Below are 17844 nucleotides of genomic sequence, written 5' to 3'. Positions count from 1 at the left end.
TTTTGGCAAGGGTCTCTTGTCCCATTGTCCCCAGGGATATCAGTCCCTCAAAATATTCCTCCACAAAGGTGGGCTTCGAGGTTAAATGAGCTTGGAAATCCCTCTCTCATGGGTGCCTGCCATCTTTTTTATCAAGTTAAGGTCTTGAAAAGTCTGCAGTGATGAAACCATTTAACTTTGTTCAGCTCAGAATATGCCATCATTCCTTGATCATGGAACTAAGTTTTCTTGGAGCTCTATTTACAGTGAGTGGGAAATATAAAATAAAACACAGTAAAAAAAAAAAATAAAGTAAAATGCAGGTGATAAAGTAAAGTACAATAAATGTAGCTAAGAAAGACACAAATATAAGTTGCTTCCCAAAGTATAAGATATTAGAGGCCTGGTGAATGAATTAGTGCACAGGTGGGGTCTAGCTGGCCCTGACCCCAATGTGTGTGTGGGGAATGATCTTGGGCAGGGCTGGCTAGGGGGAGGGTCTCTGGTAGTTGGCTGGCCCCACCTCCTGGTCAAATTCTGGGTTGAATTCCTAGTAGAGAGAACAATTTGCATATTAGCCTTTTATTATGTAGGATTGGGCTAGGAGATTTTTACACACACACACACACACACACACACACACACACACCAAGGTAACTAACTGTCCCTGAGGGAGGGCAGGCTGCCTTGGATTGGAGGCCAGCAAGAGAGCGGGGAGAGGAAATGGTGGGCTGGGAGGAGCAGGTGAAGGGCAGTAAGGCAGGAAGGAGGGGGCCAGGGGCCTTGGCTGGGTCCTGACCCCACACTCAGGCCCACTTTCCCTCGCTGGCTCTTCCAGTTTGTGGGGGCAGTGCAGTAGGGCCCTGACAGAATTCTAGGGTGAGGCCAGCATGCGGCTGAGTGCCCAGTGCAGAGCCATCCAGTGAAAGGTCAGCTGTTCTCTTCTCTGGGATGCTTCCTTTCCTGGGAGGCTGGGGTGGAGGGAGGGAGGGCGGTCAATTAGCTCCACATGGAGGCGGGAGGGTGGAGGAAGCGTAGTTCTGGGTGCTTTTTGTCACCTGAGGACTATCTTGTGCTTACATCCCTGTGGCCTCTGGACTGGCCAGGGCGTGTGGCCCTGGCCGGGGATGTGCCCAAGGAGGATGTGACACATGCGTGCGCAGCCAGCAGCCAACAGCACCTGTTGAGGGCACAGCTGTGCCAGGGCGAAGGGCATTCTTGGCAGCTGGCTCACGCCACCCCGGCAGCTGCCTGGGCGTTTTCCCACATTCCACATGTGTGCTGCTGCCGGGAAGCCCTGATGAGGAGAGCCTCCCTGGACAGCGGGGCTCTGAGCCGCACCATGACAATGACCTCCACCAAGGCTGCACTGGGCTCCAGTGAGCGGATTCAATACCTGGTTTGGACCGCCAGTCTGAGAGGCAGAAGCAAATTCTATGGCCAAGGGCTCAGAGTCAACTTTGTCTTAAGTTATTAACGTATGCCCGGCTAGCTCAGTCGGTAGAGCATGAGACTCTTAAGCTATTAACGTGTGGCATATTACAAATGGGAGGTGCGGGGAGCAGAGGCCAAGGGGGATCAGGCGTGAGAGAACGAGAGAAAACACGAGACAGGAAAGATCTGTCTCCAACCATCTGGCTCCTCTGCGGGTGAGACCATGAGGAGGGAGAGGTTTGGGCTGCACGAAGAAGGAAAGTAGAGTAGAAAACAAGTCAGATAAAAAGTAAAGAAAAACAAGCCAAGCAATCACCTAGAGCAGTGGTTCTCAACCTTCCTACTGCCGTGACCCTTTAACACAGTTCCTCATGTGGTGGTGACCCCCAACCATCAAATTATTTTCGTTGCTACTTCATAACTGTAATTTTGCTACTGTTCTAAATCATAATGTAAATGTCTGTGTTTTTCCGATGGTCTTAGGCTCTAAAGCAGCAGTTCTCAACCTGTGGGTTGTTACCCGCAGGTTGAGAATAGCTAGCAGGGTGGCCTAAGACCACCGGAAAACACAGATATTAAGCTCCCAACAGCCTGCGTGAGGCCAGGCTCCATAGACATTCAGTGCTCTCCTTTCAACGCTCCTTCATTTCCACTCCAGGATATTTTAAAGGACGTCACTGATCCTAGCCGTTCCCTCCAAACCCTTGGGCTAATTGTACTAGTAAATGACCACCTCCCTGGCAAGTGCTGGTCAGTCGGTCAGTCCTGGTACTCAGACAATTTTCAAGTGAAATGATAGCGAATCTACTTGGTTTGACGGTTTCAGGTTAGTTGTCACCCACAATAAAAAAATGAACCCATAATTCCACCTACCTACCTGGTCCACTTCACTGGACCTCTCAGGATGTTCTAGGGCCGTGGTCAGCAAACTGTGGCTCGCGAGCCACATTCGGCCCCTTGAGTGTGGCTCTTCCACAAAATACCATTTCCTGGGCAAGTCTATTTTGAAGAAGTGGCATTAGAAGAAGTTTAATTTTAAAAAATTTGGCTCTCAAATTTTTTTAGTCATTGTACTGTTGATATTTGGCTCTGCTGACTAATGAGTTTGCTGACCACTGGGTCCCAGAGCTTGTGAGGACATTGTAGATCTGAGCAGTGGGGCTCCTCTCTTCTCTATTCCTCTTCTCCTTCTCCCTCCCGTTCTCTGAATAGCCCACATATAAAGAGCAACAACATCATGCAAGAGAGCTTAATTTTGAAAGGACAAGAACTGCATAGAGATTTTTTTTCTGTACTTTTAGACAATATTAATATCCTGCTTAAATAAAGTTTAATATATATAACTGTATAATGTAAATAGATAATATTAATATATGTTCATATATTATATAATATGTTGTAATAAATACATAAATATGTAATATAAATCTATAGTTACATAAATATATAAGTGGTGTAAACATAGTTTCCTTACCTCTTCCTATTTGGGACAGTATGGAGGGAGAGTGACTGGACTTAGGGGATTTCATCCTCAGTCACTCAGCAGGGAGGTGCTTTTCAGGCTGTCCCAGGGGCGGGGCGGGGGGCAGGGCGAGGGGGCATTGTAAGCTGCACCCTGTGTCACAGTGCATCGCATTGCCTCACGGGCGGCATCTTGAGAAAACTTTGCAGAGGTCAGGAAATTCCCAGCACACGCTCTCATTTCTCCCTCTGCTGACCGTGCCGCGAGAGCACAGGTGGGGTCAGGCTGAGCACAGTTTTGAAAAGGAAAAAATAAAAGCACTTCTGCCGCTTCTGCAGGCTCGTGGCAGGTGTGGTCCGCACAGCCTGGCCAGGGCTGCAGAGTGAGCCTCAAGCCCGGTGCCTGGGGCAGCAGTGCTGGTCTGCTGCTCCATTTTAGACTTTTATTTTGTAAAAGTTGCCCCCAACTGCTTTGTTTCCCTTTGGGGAGCAGCATCTTTCCTCCTGGGCAAAGCAAGATACCCTGACCTCTGCCTCCAATGGCTAGGGCCATGGTTAGGGTCGGGGTTGGGCTAGGGCCATGGTTAGGGTCGGGGTTGCTCACTGAAGCTTTGTATATAACTGAGCCTTACCTGAAGAGTCATCCTTAGGAGAAATGGCATGAAACGAAGAAAAGGGAAAGCATGGGCCCAACATAGAAAAGATATCCTGAGGAGAGACACAGTGGCATGGCCGGGAGGTCTAATCTCAGAGGAATTCTCAGCAGAAAGGAAGGACGGGGTATTAATGGTGCCTGGATGGGGCAATTAGGGAACCTACTAGGCCCTACCATCTGCTAGGATAATGAGCTCCTAAGTGCTGGGGTCGGGGAAGAAAGGGGGTGGTGGCAACAGGTGACAACAATGCCAGAGGCATCAGCTGTGAGGAGCCAGGGCCTACTGCCCGGGCCACAGGGATGGCTGATGGATCCAGTCCCCTCACTGGATGTGCACCAGGCATCCAGGGATGGGCACTGTCATTTGGCCCACGTGACAACGGAGGGTCCTGGAGGATCCCAGGCCCTTTCCTCCACCCTGCCACTGCCGCAGGGAGCACCCTGGTCTAGAACTGGCTGCTTGTTGCTTTGGGCAAACGGCCATCATCCCTCCCTCTTCTCCAGATGGCATCCCACTGCTTTCTTACCCAGGCTGGGGTGATAGCTTGGCAAGGGAGCTTCTTCCCTAAGATGCTGTCCCAGCTGAGCTGGTGAGTGCACACCTGTGTGCCCGCCTGCCACACCCCAGAGGTCCTGGAGCCTCGGGGTGTGAAGAGGGCCCAGTGAGCATGTTCCCGCCCTGCATCCTGCCGCCTGTGGACTGACCTTGGAGCAGCTGGCAGCATGGGACTCCAGTTGTTCCCCCAACCCCGCCAGACTGTCTACCCTTCCTGCATTCCTGGTGGCGGCCCGGCTCCCTGTGACCCCAGGTTCTCATATCCTTGGGTTTGCTCAGACTACCCAGCTGGCTCTGCTCTGGGCTTCCCGGCCTTGTTAAAGCCAGAATGCCGACTTTACAACACACTCTTTCCATCCAGTGCATCAGGCAGCCCCGCTTTTACAAGCTAGATGGCCCCTTTGGTGTGCTCTCTCCAGAGGGGGAGGGGCAGGGCACATGGGCTTCGGCAGGTCTGGTCTGTGCTGTGTTATTTTGTTTTTTAACGATCGTCTTTAAAAAGTTGAAGTTCAAAGGTGAGGGGCCGTCCAGGAGGAAGAATTAAATGGGTTGATTTGGAAACGGTTCAACCCTGGAGGCACAGCTCAGGAACATGATCTATTTTGAATTTTCCTTCACGAGCCCGAGTTGGTTATGGTGTGGGAATAGCTTTTTCATTCTTTCTCTCCCTCTCTCCGTACAATACTACCGAAAGGCTCATGCCATAGAAGATGCAGGCTGTATAAACAGTTCTTCCAAAAAAATTACATAAAGATATTATATGTAGTCACCTATGTCTCCTTCCAAATGGGCGTGTTCGGGGAGACACATAGAGATATCCCTCACACCCTGTATGTGAAAAACAGCCAACTTAGACATTGGCAGAGCAGCCCTGCCTGAGTGAGTGGAAAAGCCTGGCTCGGGGCTTAACAAACAATCCCATAAAGCCCGCACTCGGTTTTATTGAACGCTGATGCAGGCAAGAACCAGGGTGGCCAACTTGAGCGGTCCAGGGCAGGGTCATAAAGGGTGGCAGGAAAGTTTCTTTTTGCTGAAATGCAATCTGTTCTTAGAAAAAAAAAGAAAAAAAGAAAAAACCCCAAATGCTTCCTATAGCAGTTGGCTGGACTTCACTCTGGTGCTTCCTACTGCTGTAATATCATTTTAGCTCCTTTACTGTGCGAGATGCTGCTTTTCCATTTGGTCTTCTCACCTCCCGCCTCACCCCCTTCTGTTCAGTCTCCACGCTGCTGGCTGCCAGGGTGATCTTTTAAGACTGCAAATCAGATCTATCACTCTCCTACGTAAGTCCCCTTCTTGGCTCCCCAGAGCCTGCCAGAGTTCAAATTCCTTAGCTTTGCAGACAAGCTCCTCAGCTGTCTGTCCTTGTTATCTCGTAAGCCGTTTCATGCAAGTCTCCCAGACCTGTGCACCCCACCCTCCAGCCATTCCCAACTGCCTTTCTGCCAAGCCTCGTGCATGTATTTGCACATGTAATTCCCCCCACCTGGAGGGCCCTGGGGATACAAGTGGGAGAGTGACAGATAGGCTGCGCAGGGCAAGGGGAACCGGAAGCTGATGTGTAGGTGGGGTGGGGATAGCACTTTCAACTAGGTGTCCAAAAATGGTCCCTTGAAAAGGTGACTTGGAACAAAAGTTGAAGGATGTGAGGGATGAGCCGTGCAGATATCCAAGGGAGCAGCATTCCAAGTAGAAGGAAAAGGATGTGCAAAGGCCCTGAGGTGGGACTGTGCCCAGTACCTTCAAGGAATAATTGAGCATAGTGAAGAGGAAGCCATGGAGCAGCTATAGCTCTGGCTCAGGACCATCAGCTCTTGAACTGGAACAACTCCCACCCTTTTTTCCATGGCCAGTGGTGCTAATGAGAATACATGAGCCTGAGGAGCCAAAGGCTTGCTGTGCAATGCTTGAAGGGTTAAAATCATCTTGCTTGCTCACCCTCGCTGATTTGACTCAGTGGATAGAGCGTCAGCCTGTGGACTGAAGAGTCGCAGGTTCGATTCCGGGCAAGGGCACATGCCTGGGGTTGTCAGCTCGATTCCCAGTAGGGGTCATGCAGAAGGCAGCCAGTCAATGATTCTCACATTGATGTTTCTATTGCTCTCTCCTGTCTCCCTTCCTCTCTGAAATCAATCCATATATATATATATATATATATATATATATATATATATATATACACATATATATATATATATTATAAAAAGTCACCTTGCTTGTGAAAGCAGAATAGGTCTAAAAGTGGATCTAAGGGTGTCAGGCTCTGGACTGTACTTTCTTCCAACCTATATCAACAAAGCCATTTTAGAGGCTTTCACCCTGGTGACCAGAAAAAGACACATCTTGGGATGTTTAGGTTCAGAACTGAGTAAGTGACCCTCATCTTTAAGGCTCCTTGGGGTGCTCAACCACCATCGGGTTGAACAATTTATTTTTAGTTTTTTTCCTCTTCCTATTTTACAAAAGTCCCGGAAACGTCATATATAGACCTTCTTTCAAGTGTTTGGATAAAATTGCGAATTCCGTTGTCATAGCTCGCCCTACCCATTTTATTATTGTGGTAAATTATACACATCATAACATTTATCATCCTAACCACTTTTAAGTGTACAGTTCTGTGGCACTAACTATCTTCACACTGTTGGGCAATTATCACCCTCATCATCTCTAGAAGTCCTCAATCTCTCTACTGGAACTCTGCACCCATTAAACAGTAAGTCTCCATCTGTCTCTCCCCCTCTCCCCTTCTCCCATCCCCCTCAGCCACTGGCAACCACTGTGCTCCTTTCTCCCTCTTTGAATTTACACAACATTTTGTGTATTGGTTTTTGTGACAGGCTTATTTTATTTAGCATAATGTCTTCACGGTTCATCCAAGTAGCATGTATGAAAATTTCCTTTCTTTTTAAGACTGAAAGGTAGTCTATTGTATATGTCACATTTTGTTTATCCATTCATTCGTCCATGGGCACTGGGGCTGCGTCCACCTTTTGGCTCTTGTGAAAGATGCTGCTATGAACATGGACGTAAGGTACCCACTTCCACTTCCTTTTCTCCCCTTCTTCAAAGGTACTCTATGGGCAGGAGTACTTCCGGGCTGTTTGAGTCAGTCCCTGTGGCTGCCCTTCTCCCTTCCCAGCTACTTTGCTCTATTAACTCACTTGATGATGAATACTCCTCATTAGCTCAACCCCCGGCCACTCAGAAATTAGAGATTGGATAATTCACGTTGAAATAAAGGGGCAATGACTTTTTGTGTGCCACTCCTTGGGAAGTCTCTAATGCTGCAAGAAATAGAGACCAAGGATTTCCCCAGAGCTGGGCCTTCTAACCCCAGAGGATGGCCCCTCAGAGGCTGGAGACTACATTGGATTGACAGCGTTCTTCCTGCGAGAGTCAGAGGACATGTACTGGGCATCACTTTGGAGGGCCTGGTCCATTGGTTGTAGCAGAGTCTGGATGAAGCCAAGGCCATGGTTTTAGTGACCCCTGGGCCAACCCATCCTACTCACTAGCTATAGTCTGTACTGCTACTCTCAGGCACCTGGTCAATAGCACTTGAACTCGAACCAAAAGAAGAATGCAAATTGCAGAAGAGGTTTACATTTAAAAAGTTCACACACTTTCAAAATAGAGGAAGTCCAGATGTAAGAGAGGATGGGTCTACATGGTTGAGCACTGATGGAGGAGTCAGCCACCAACACTGGATGTGAATCTTGTCAGCCATGGGCTTTGTCCAAACTCTGAGAGCCTCAGTTTCTCCATTTGCAAATGGGTTGAGGGTCATTGTTGAGTAAACTTAGCTGGTATTCATATAATCACCCGGGTGCTTTTAAAATGCAGGAAGCCTGGGCACCATGCCTGGAGATCCTAATTAATTGTTTGGGGGGTGGGGGAATCAATAATATTTACAAAGCTCCCCAGGTGATTTGAAATGCAGATCACAGGTCTTACGTGTAGCAGACCCTCTACAAATGTTAGCCTCCTTCCATACCTGCAAAAATCCCATAAAGCACAGTCCCTCCCTCACATGGACTGTCCTCTGGCATCAGCTGCCTTGATTCACACCCCAGGTCTGTGATGGCGAGCAGGTTCTTAACATAGCAGAGCTTCAGTTTTCCCAGCAGTGAAATGGGACTGAGAACAGAACCTACTTCATAGTTTTCACACAGATTAGAAGAGATCATTTCACACGTAGCATGGAGACAATGAGCACTCCGTAAATGTTGGCTCTTATTGTGGGAATGGGTCAGTGTCAAGTCGGGAATCCCCTTGTCTCTGGGACAGCCAGCCCTTCTCAGCCCTCCAGAGAAACCCACCCTCTGCTCCCCTGCTGGGGCTGCCCTCCTGCTGAGCCACTTTCCTGAGAGATGCCTGGTGAGAACTTGGGATCACATTGAGTCAGAGGTATTTGTAGACTTGACTCATCAGGTCTTAAAACCAGAAGATTGCCCTGTGGTTCTCATGACGTTCCTGGAAAATAAAAGAAGCGAATATTATTGGGCTGAGTTCATCAGACACTTCAACCCTCCCTTTTGTGTGCCCGGCATTCTGAAAGGAGCAGGCAGCAACCCAGCCAAGTCTGAACCATCAAAGGCAGGGGCCCGGCCGCCGTGCTGAGAGAGTTGCTTCTCCCGCAGACAGGTCTGGTCCTCTTCCCATAGACCTCTGCCTCTCTGCTCCCCCCAGGCTACGTGGTTTCTCCTCCCTCTAGGCTCCTGGGAACAGTGTTCCCGAGGGCTGCCTCTGGTGAGGTGTGTCAGAACAGAGCTATGCTGGAGGGCTGGGTGTGGGCTGGGAAGGGGCCACCCAGACTCCAGAGAACCAGAAAGGGAAAGTTGCCCTTCTGCAGCCAGGATTTCTGGGATCTTGCAGCTGCCAGCTGGGGTGCCCATTTTTTTTTGCCTCCTTTTCCTCACCTGCTCATAGCAAGTCTTAATGTTTCCACATCCCTGCTTTCTGTAGAATCTACTGCTCTGCATCCCCAGAGCTACAGCTCTAGCAGAAGCCACTGTCACTCTGTAATTTCTCACCTGCACCTGGAACCTCCTTACTGGTCTCCCTGCTCTTGTTCCGTCTACCCGCTGCTCAGTGCTGCCGGGTGAACTTTTCAAAAAACAGAACTAATCATGTCACACACACACCCTTATGCTTAAAACTTTTCCAAAGCTTTCCATTGCTTAGGATAATGACGAAACTCCTTAACTTAATAAGTTCAACAAGGCCTCGTGTATCAGGATTTGGTTTGGCTATAACAGAAAACTCAATTTAACAGGGATTTGGACAGATAAGATTTTATTTTCTCATAAGAAGAACCTGCAGTTGAATGAGCTAGGATTGGCAGAGTAATTCCTCACGGTTATCAGGGATTCGGTTTTCTGCTCTATCCTGCCTAACATGTGATTTTCACCTCATGGTCCAAGAGGGCTGCTTGAGCACCAGCCACTGCAGCCAATTCCCAGGCACAGGAAGGAGGAATTGCACATAGTACTTCTAGATACTTGCATCCTTCTGCCCCAAATTTAACAACATGGCTACAGCTAGCTGGAAGAGAGGCTGGGAAATGTAATCTTTATTCTAAATGTTATGGTCTAGCTGAAAAGGAAGTGTAGAAGGAGGATGGATAACAGCTGACAGTGTATGTTATCTGCTACATCTCCAGACCCCTGTTCACCTCCTGAGCTTCATCTCACTTCATGCTTCCTTTACCTTGCCCTCTATACTCCCATCACTTAGCTTTCTCTGCAAGGCCTACATATTTGCAATATTCCTTCCTGCCACTGGCCCTTGCTCACACTTCAATAATTCCCCCCTCTTCCTGCTTAATGACTCATTCTTTGGGATTCTGCTCAATCAACATTTCCTCATGGAATCTTTATTAGGTCAACCTCCTATTTCAGATGTTTATAGCATGTAGATTGTGTCACTGTTGCAATTACATATTTGAGCAATTATTTGATGATTTTATGCCCCACCACCCCCTGCCATGAGGTTTAAGTCTGGTTTTGCACACGATGGAGCATTCTGGTGGACATACTGTTAAGTGATCAAGGAATATTTGTTGCATAAATTAATGAAAAAATTTAGCCATTATCTAATAGCTAGACCTCAGCAAATGATTTCCCGAACAAGTGGTGGAAGGTGGCCAGGAGGGAGGGGACATGCAGTGAGTAGGGGAGCATTCTGAAGGATTCATTCAGATCATGTGAGCTCTTGGGTGTGGAGAGGAAACATTGAACAGGAACTCAGGAGACCTGTTTTCTTGTCTCAGCACATCCCCTAGTCTTTGGGCCACTGCCTGGAGACAGTGAGAAGACAGTGAGAAATGGTCAGATGCTGAATATATTTGAAGGCAGAGCCTATAATCATTGCTGGCAGATGGGGGTGGGGTTAGGGAAAGAGGGGAAGGAGAGGGGTCAAGGATTAGTCCTGAAGGCTTGGATGAACAAATGGAAGGCTATTTACTAAGAAGGTGAAGACAAGGAGAGGAAGAGGTTTTAGGGAGATGATCATAAGGGCATATTTGCAAACGAATGGCAAGTTCCCATAGCCCTCTGGCCTTACACTTCAACTCTTCCACAGGTCCCCCCAGAGAAAGCCAGAGCCCCAGGTTGGCGCCAAGTGGGTGTACAAAAGGTAAAACAGTTGCCAGCCAATAAATGATTCAGCCTTACTCAGCAATCCCATTGAACAGAAAGTGGTCAGAAGACCATGCCCTGCAGGCTTGGTAGGAAGCGGTCACATTCTACTAAAGATCAGTGATGGGGGAAGGCTTTTCTTGCAGAAATGTTTGAAAATTCAGAGAAGTATAATCTCATCACATGCCTAACATCTTCATGTGTTTTCTCTCCATCGTTATTCTGCACAGTTTTCTACAGGCAGTTGAAGGCATCCACATAACATGATTTGGCGATTTCCTTGTCTCACTAAGCAGTGAAGCACATGTTTGTAAATTGCTTTCTGGAGAGGATGTGCTGACCTCCTCGACCAGAAACAATATCTTAAAAAGAACACCTCTTCCCTGCCTAGCTGGCCAGCAGCGAGCATCAGCATTAACGATACTTTGAAAATTTGACAAGTGAAAAATAGCAACTCATTTATTCATAATTATTTCAATTCATAATCATTATTATTTTAATTTGCAATTCTTTCATTTCTAGAATGAACACTTGTCAAATGCCTATTCATTGTATATTTTCACATATATTTCAGTATATTTTCTTATATATATTTCAATTCATAATTTATTATTTTGATTTGCAATTCAAGATATATTTACCATATATGATATGTAAATATATATTTAGAATATATACCATATATATTATGCACTTTCAGAATTGACTTTTGTGAAGATCTTTGCAGGATAGTAACAGGAACAGAATCATTGACATCTAGTTGAACTTCATCTTCCCCATCTCAAGAAGTAGCAGTCTCCTTCCCTCCCCCCAAGTGGTTGGTTGTGTGTGAGTGAGATGGGGGTGGCAGTGGGAAGAAGAAAGCATGCCAGGGCTGGAAAGCTTGTCCTCAGCTTTTCCCACGCCAGCCTCTAATACGCCCAAGAAAGGCTGAGGCTCCATGCTTTCCGAGCATGCCACTGCTAACTACTAGCTGGTGGCCATCTGCTGGGCAGCTTTTTGGGATTTCTGCCCCAGTCTAATCTGCCAGATGGCAACCTGAACGCTCCTTTAGGGTAAGGATGCTGTCTGATCCAGCTGTGTTTACCAAGCCTGCTATAGCATCTGTCTCAGTACCTATCTGTTCTGTAACCGAATGATAGATGATCAGAGAAGAGACAGTTCTCAGCTGTGTCATGAAACAGTGAGTCCCTTTCTCTCACTGGCCTCCATCTCTATGTCTTATGTAATGAATCCAGTCACGGCAAAGATTCCCTCTAACTCTGCAATTCTGTGAAAACACCTCTTAAGTAATTAATTCGGCCAGGACAAAGACTTCTTCTAACTCTGAAGTTCTGTGAAAACACCAAACCCATCTTTGCTTTCGTTTCCTCTTCTATGAGACAGGATGAAAAAAAAACCAACTTCCCATCAGGTTGCCAGATAAAATATGAGACCCCCAGTTAAATTAGAACGTCAGAGAAACAAAGAGTAAGGTTTTTTTTGTTGTTTTTTAGTACAAGTGTGTCCCAAATATTGCATAGACTCCATAAATAATGGAAGCACTGAACGATTAAACAACATGCAGCTGGATCAGTTTATTGCATTTGGAGTTGTGATTCTGGCCCGATGATGATTATATGGCATTCATTCAACAAGTATTTATTGAGCATCTACTCTATGCCAGACACAATTTCGGTCCTGGTGACACAGCAGAGAATGAAATAAGCAGTGTTTCTCATTTCATAGGACTTGCATTCTAGTTAACAAAAAATACATAAAATGGCAGGTGCTCATAATTCTCAGGAGACTAATAAAGCAGGATAAGGGTCAGAAACCAGGTGAGGGGGCTAAGGAAGGAACTAAGGAGTCTGATTAATCAATCCTCTGCACCTGAGAGCCCCCATCCTCCACAGAGAGCAGTGTAACAGCAAGATCCTGACATTATTTTGCAGCAATCACTGAAGCTGCATAAAAATGACATCACCAATTCAAAAGTTTATGTCCCAAATCAGGAATAAAATGATCAGTTGTGGATGGAAGAGACCTATAAATCATTTAGCCCAGAGTTTTGCAGCCACTGGGTTTCCTGACAGCCAGGTGAAAGTTTTGGAAGGTGAGGTACTTGCTCAAAAGATGCTTCAGTTTTTAAATTCTATTTGATATTCAGGTTGGGGTAAGTCCTGACAACTTGAGGTTTTTTTTGTTTTTTGGGGTTTTTTTTGAAGTTTTAGCTGAAACAACAGTGAAGGGCTTTTCTCAAGAATCCTTTACACACACACACACACACACACACACACACACACACCTCAGGCCAGTGTCCATGGTTCAACGGCTTTGCTGGAGACTATTAAGCTAATGGCATGTGAGGTCACGTCCCTCTTCCCCTGGCAGCTGAGTGGTCATCAGCATCAACACTATTACTATTTCCATGATCATGTTAGGTTTCCAGATTGTTCTTCTACACCTGGTTACTCTAATATCTACAATCATAAATCCTAGGCTTTATTTGCCAAGCTTGTCTCTTTGGCTTTCACCTTTGCTACCCCAGATATGGTTCCCACCGGCAGCATCCCCATCACCTAGGAGCTGGCTGGAAATGCAGGGTCTCAGGCCCCAGCCCCGCCCTGCTGAACCACAACCTGCCCTTTGACAATGTCCTTGGGGAATGGCCCGCACAGACAAGTCTGAGAAATGATACTCTAGAACATTCCGTGTGTTAGGCTATATTTCATGTTACACACGAGACTTCTATTTGGTTTCATAGAAAGGGCTCTTGTCTGCTACAAGAGCTGGATGTGTGAAGCTCACGAACATCTTTCTCAAGTAAAAGCGGATCCAGCAGTTTGGAGAGTTTCTCCTTTCCCCGTTTCAGCTCACAGGAGTTACATACTTAGGAGTGTGTGCGATTCTTGGTTTACAACCTAAGGTCATCATGGAACCCCGAGGGGGTTATGTTTTGGTGGAGGAGAGGCAGCTCTAGGAAAGCCAACAGGAGAAAGTACCCATGACATTCCTCCCAGAGAGGTTTGCAGGCACGTGGGTGGCTTCTCCTCAAAGGTTGTCCCTCAAGGAACAATTGCCCCCCTGGTCCCATCAGACGTAATTCCCCTCCACACCAACTGGGCATCGAGCATCTGGGGCCTGCGAGGACGTTGTTGGGAGCTGAAGTCAGGACGGGTGAGGAAACAAGCTCTCACCAGATGATTAGGGTTCCTCTGAGTCTCTGCCAGATGCAGACGAAAGAACCGTTCACCCATGACGAGTGTTAAGAGCACACGTGTTCCCATGCAACGGGAGATGTGTTGACTCATTGACTCTCATCATAGCTTCTCCCAGCATCATACATCGAGGCAACCAAACAGGTTCTGAAAGGCACGGCATTCCTGAAGGGCAGGGCATACAGGTGGGCACCCAAACAGACAATGCAGAATGGAAAGCAGAGGCCTTGGAGATGTGGCTCTGGTGAAACGCAGAAGAGCTTCTAGGGTGAGCACAGGCCATGTGCCCAGAGCAGCAAGCAGGATGGTTGAGACAGCTGGGTTAGGTCATTGGCATTGCTGTGGGTCCTTTGATCTGAGGTGGGCAAGCCCAGTCACAAAGAGCTGTCACCCTCTTTCTACCTGGAGGCAGGGGATTAGGAGAGAAGGAGCAAAGGTAGGCTTGTCAATGCTTCCAGGTCTCAAGTGCTGCCCATAGTGAATTTAGATCAAGGCTTCAAGTTGAAGACCTTCCATGGCAGCTTGATCAGTCCTGGGAGGGTCCACCAGGGTCAGTGGTCGGCAAACTCATTAGTCAGCAAAGCCAACTGTCAATAGTACAATGATTGAAATTTCATTTTTTTTTAAACTTAAACTTCTAACACCACTTCTTCAACACAGACTCGCTCAGGCCGTGGTATTTTGTGGAAGAGCCACACTCAAGGGGCCAAAGAGCTGCATGTGGCTAGTGAACTGCAGTTTGCCGACCACGGCCCAGGGTCACTGGGCCAGCCTTCCTGTACAGATGGGAAATGAAATCTCTCAGAGCGGGAATCAGCACTAAGATCTTCTGGCTCCTGACCCCAAACCCTTTCAACTCCCCGCTGAGAGCTTGGCTTTGCTGGGCAGGGAGGGGCTGTCTGGTTAACCAACTTCTGCTTAGTGAAGAGTGGAAGGGCCTTCCTGCCACTGTCTGTCTGCACTTACTGTGCTTGGCAAGATGGCCTCCAAATAGTCCCAGCTTCCACCCTACCTGGAACTCCTCGCTGTCTGCACAGGAGTGCCGCCTCTGCTGACCCCAGGGGAGATCCTCCCCCACTGAGGTGCCACTGGGACCTTGTGGTGCTCCCTGCCTCTCACTTCCAGTGCTGGGCCACAGCTGCCCACGTTGTGAGTTAACTGGTCATGCAACCCTCCCTTCTGTACTGGATTGTTGTCTTGGGGTAGGACAGGCTCTCTCGCCCCTTCTTCCTAAGTCCCTAGCGTGGAGCTGGGCTTACAGCAGACCATCATGCCTGAGTGACCCTTTCTCGTTTCTTCCTTGGCAGATTCAGAGCCCAGTACCTTGGACTCGCAGTCTTCGACCTTGTTCCTTTCCTCTGAGGAGCCGGGCCCCTCCGCCACCGCCCTGCCTTCCCCCTCCTCCTCCTGCGAGCCCCAGGCGTTTTCTCCCTCCGTGCTGCCCTCGCTGCTGCCCCCTCAGCTCCCCAGAGCCCCTGTGCCCCCTGGCCCTGGTGCCCCCAGGCGCACCGGCCTCTACTCTGTCGTGGCCTCCTCTCCAGAGGCTGCCCCGCGCCTCCTGGACTGGCTGCCCGGCTGCCCCTCGGCCACCCCTCCTGGTGGCCGCGGGGAGGAGCGGGAGTGGCCGGCGCCCGTCCAAGGCCCTGAGAGAGGCCGTGCCCAGCACCTGGGATCATCAGCCAGGGAAGAGGGCCCAGAGGATGCGGGGACCGCCCTGCCTCCCGCCACCCCGCCCGTCGTCACCGCCACCCCTGCGAGCTTGGAAGCCAATGTTGGGGACATCCTGGTGGAGCTGCGGACCATGAACGGCCACCTGGGCGTCATAGCAAAGGCCCTCACCAAACTGGCCTCGTCCCTGGGACCCCAGCCCCAGGCCCAGCCCCTGCCTGGTGGGGCTGATGACAACTAATGCAGTGGGCATCTCCCGGCTGTGCATCTGAACCACTCTCAGTAACGGGGACCTGGAGGTCACTGGGCATCTGCCTGTCCATCACCGGGCATCCTGTGCATCACCCAGGAGCCCAGCAAACCCAGCAGAAGAGGGAATTACTCTGATCAACCTACTTAGGAGAATGGACCTCCACGCACTCACCTTTCCATCTGAAATGATGTCACTCCTCCCACCTCTCCCATGCTGCCTGCCCTTCACCTCTGGACTCTCCAGGCCCCTCAAATGTCCTTCTCTTGTTCTGGAAAAGGCCTTGGACTCCTGGCAGGGAGAGCGCCCCCCGTTGGGGGTGGGAGCGTGGAAAAGGTGCTTAGAGAACCAGCCTGTCACAGTCCCCGCCTGTGACTTCTGGGAAGTATGGAGGGAGAGCAGGCGCACAGCCGGTGACAGAAGCAGCCGTTCATGGCAGCCCCAGCCTTCCTCTCATGAGTTGCTGACAGTGTATCCGATCTCTGGTAATGTTTACATGTTTCTTAAAAGAAAAAAAAAAAAAAGAAAAAGAAAGAAAAGTTCGGGGAAAATTTATATTTTTTTCTCATTATAACCGCATTTCAAGATGTTTGGAAAATAGAGAAGTGAAAAAACTGATGTATCTGGAGAAGGGTGGGGTATTTAAGTCGTTCTCATGAACAAGAAGATATTTTGTGTAATAAAGTTTTTTCTGTGTACTGCCTGGCACATTTTCTATGTACTCTCTGCCACATCTCTTCCTTCCCAGGGTCCGCTCTCCTTTCTCAGCCTCGGTTTGGCTTTTCCCATGCTTGTGAAGAAGAAGCTTCGAAAGGTTCTTATGATTGTTCTCTAAAACTCCCTAGCCCTAACTGGTTTGGCTCAGTGGATAGAGCCAAACCAGTTGCAAAGCCTGCAGACTGAAGGGTCCCAGGTTCGATTCCAGTCAAGGGAATGTACCTATTCTAACCACCCATTTCTAGCTGATCAATGTTTCTCTCTCATTGATGGTTCTAACTCTCTATCTCTCTCTCTTCTTCTCTGTAAAAATCAATAAAATATATTTAAAAAAATAAAAATAAAACTCCCAGATAATCCCGATTTGGTAAACCCACCCCTTTTCTCTGGATGGAAGCTGAAACTCAATCACGAGTGACTGGCATATGGAGGAAGCCAGAATCCTAGCCTTGGTTCACTAAATACCTCCCTCCCCAACAGTGACAACCAGAAAACGCCTCCAGATCCTGCCACTGTCGCTGGGCTGAGACCTGGATGGGGTTTCAGAGATCTGGAATAACCTGTAGCTTCCAGGATCTGACTTCCCACAATGAGCCAGGGTCCTCTCACCTTCCTATTTGAATTAGAATTTTAATAAAGTCTAATCGTTTGCCCAAACTAGCAGGCCGCTCTTTTTCCAGAAACAAATCTGGGGTCAGAACAAGGCACGGAGTACAATCCCATCCCTGAGCAGTGACAGGCTCCCAGCTGGGGCGCCGAGGTGGGCTGTTTGGTTTCTGTGCGTAAGAACCACCTGGAGAGCTTGTTGAGAAGCGGATTTTGCCTCAGTGGCTCTGCGGTGGGACCTGAGACTCAGCATTTTCACTCAGCTCCAAGGGGATGCTGATGCTACTGACTGAAGACATGCTGAGCAGCAAGCAAGTAGGGAGGGGCTGTCTGCTGTGGGATTCCTGCTGCCCCAGGAATGCCACTTGTCTCTGCACCCCATGGTGGCCTAGGTGGCTCAAACTTCTCACCAAAACTTTCCCGGCAGCTCCTACTGCAGCTCCTTGGGGAAGGTGTAATTTTGTTTTTTTAAGCCAAGGTGTATTAGGTCTAGCCACCCACTTCTAACGAAGCTTCAACAAACCTTAATTGAGTGTCTACACTGCTGTGACCTTGGGGACACATGGATGAATAGAATAAGGTTACTTTCTGCCCAGCACAAAGAGGGATGATCAGGTTCCAGTGTAGCCACAATTTGAAGGGGGTGGGAGAAGTAGCAGAGGGTGGCGGAAATGGCAGTT

General features: G+C 48.5%; 1 protein-coding gene across 3 annotated transcripts in view; it reads left to right on the top strand.

Annotated features, from left to right (window-relative positions):
• The window catches only part of RUNX2 (RUNX family transcription factor 2), a 330253-nt gene extending 313704 nt beyond the window's left edge, over nt 1-16549 (top strand). For all 3 annotated transcript variants that reach the window (XM_045573188.1, XM_045573187.1, XM_036413602.2), the window contains one exon: nt 15231-16549. In XM_045573188.1, the coding sequence (XP_045429144.1) occupies nt 15231-15832 (602 nt within the window). In that variant the 3' untranslated portion in view covers nt 15833-16549. The remainder of the gene's footprint in view (nt 1-15230) is intronic.
• The last annotated feature ends 1295 nt before the right edge of the window (nt 16550-17844 follow it).

The sequence above is a fragment of the Pipistrellus kuhlii genome, unplaced genomic scaffold (assembly GCF_014108245.1).
Source record: "Pipistrellus kuhlii isolate mPipKuh1 unplaced genomic scaffold, mPipKuh1.p scaffold_m20_p_5, whole genome shotgun sequence".
NCBI classification, from domain to species: Eukaryota; Metazoa; Chordata; class Mammalia; order Chiroptera; family Vespertilionidae; genus Pipistrellus; species Pipistrellus kuhlii.
Note: the sequence above shows the minus strand (reverse complement) of the source record. Positions and strands in the feature narration are given on the sequence as shown.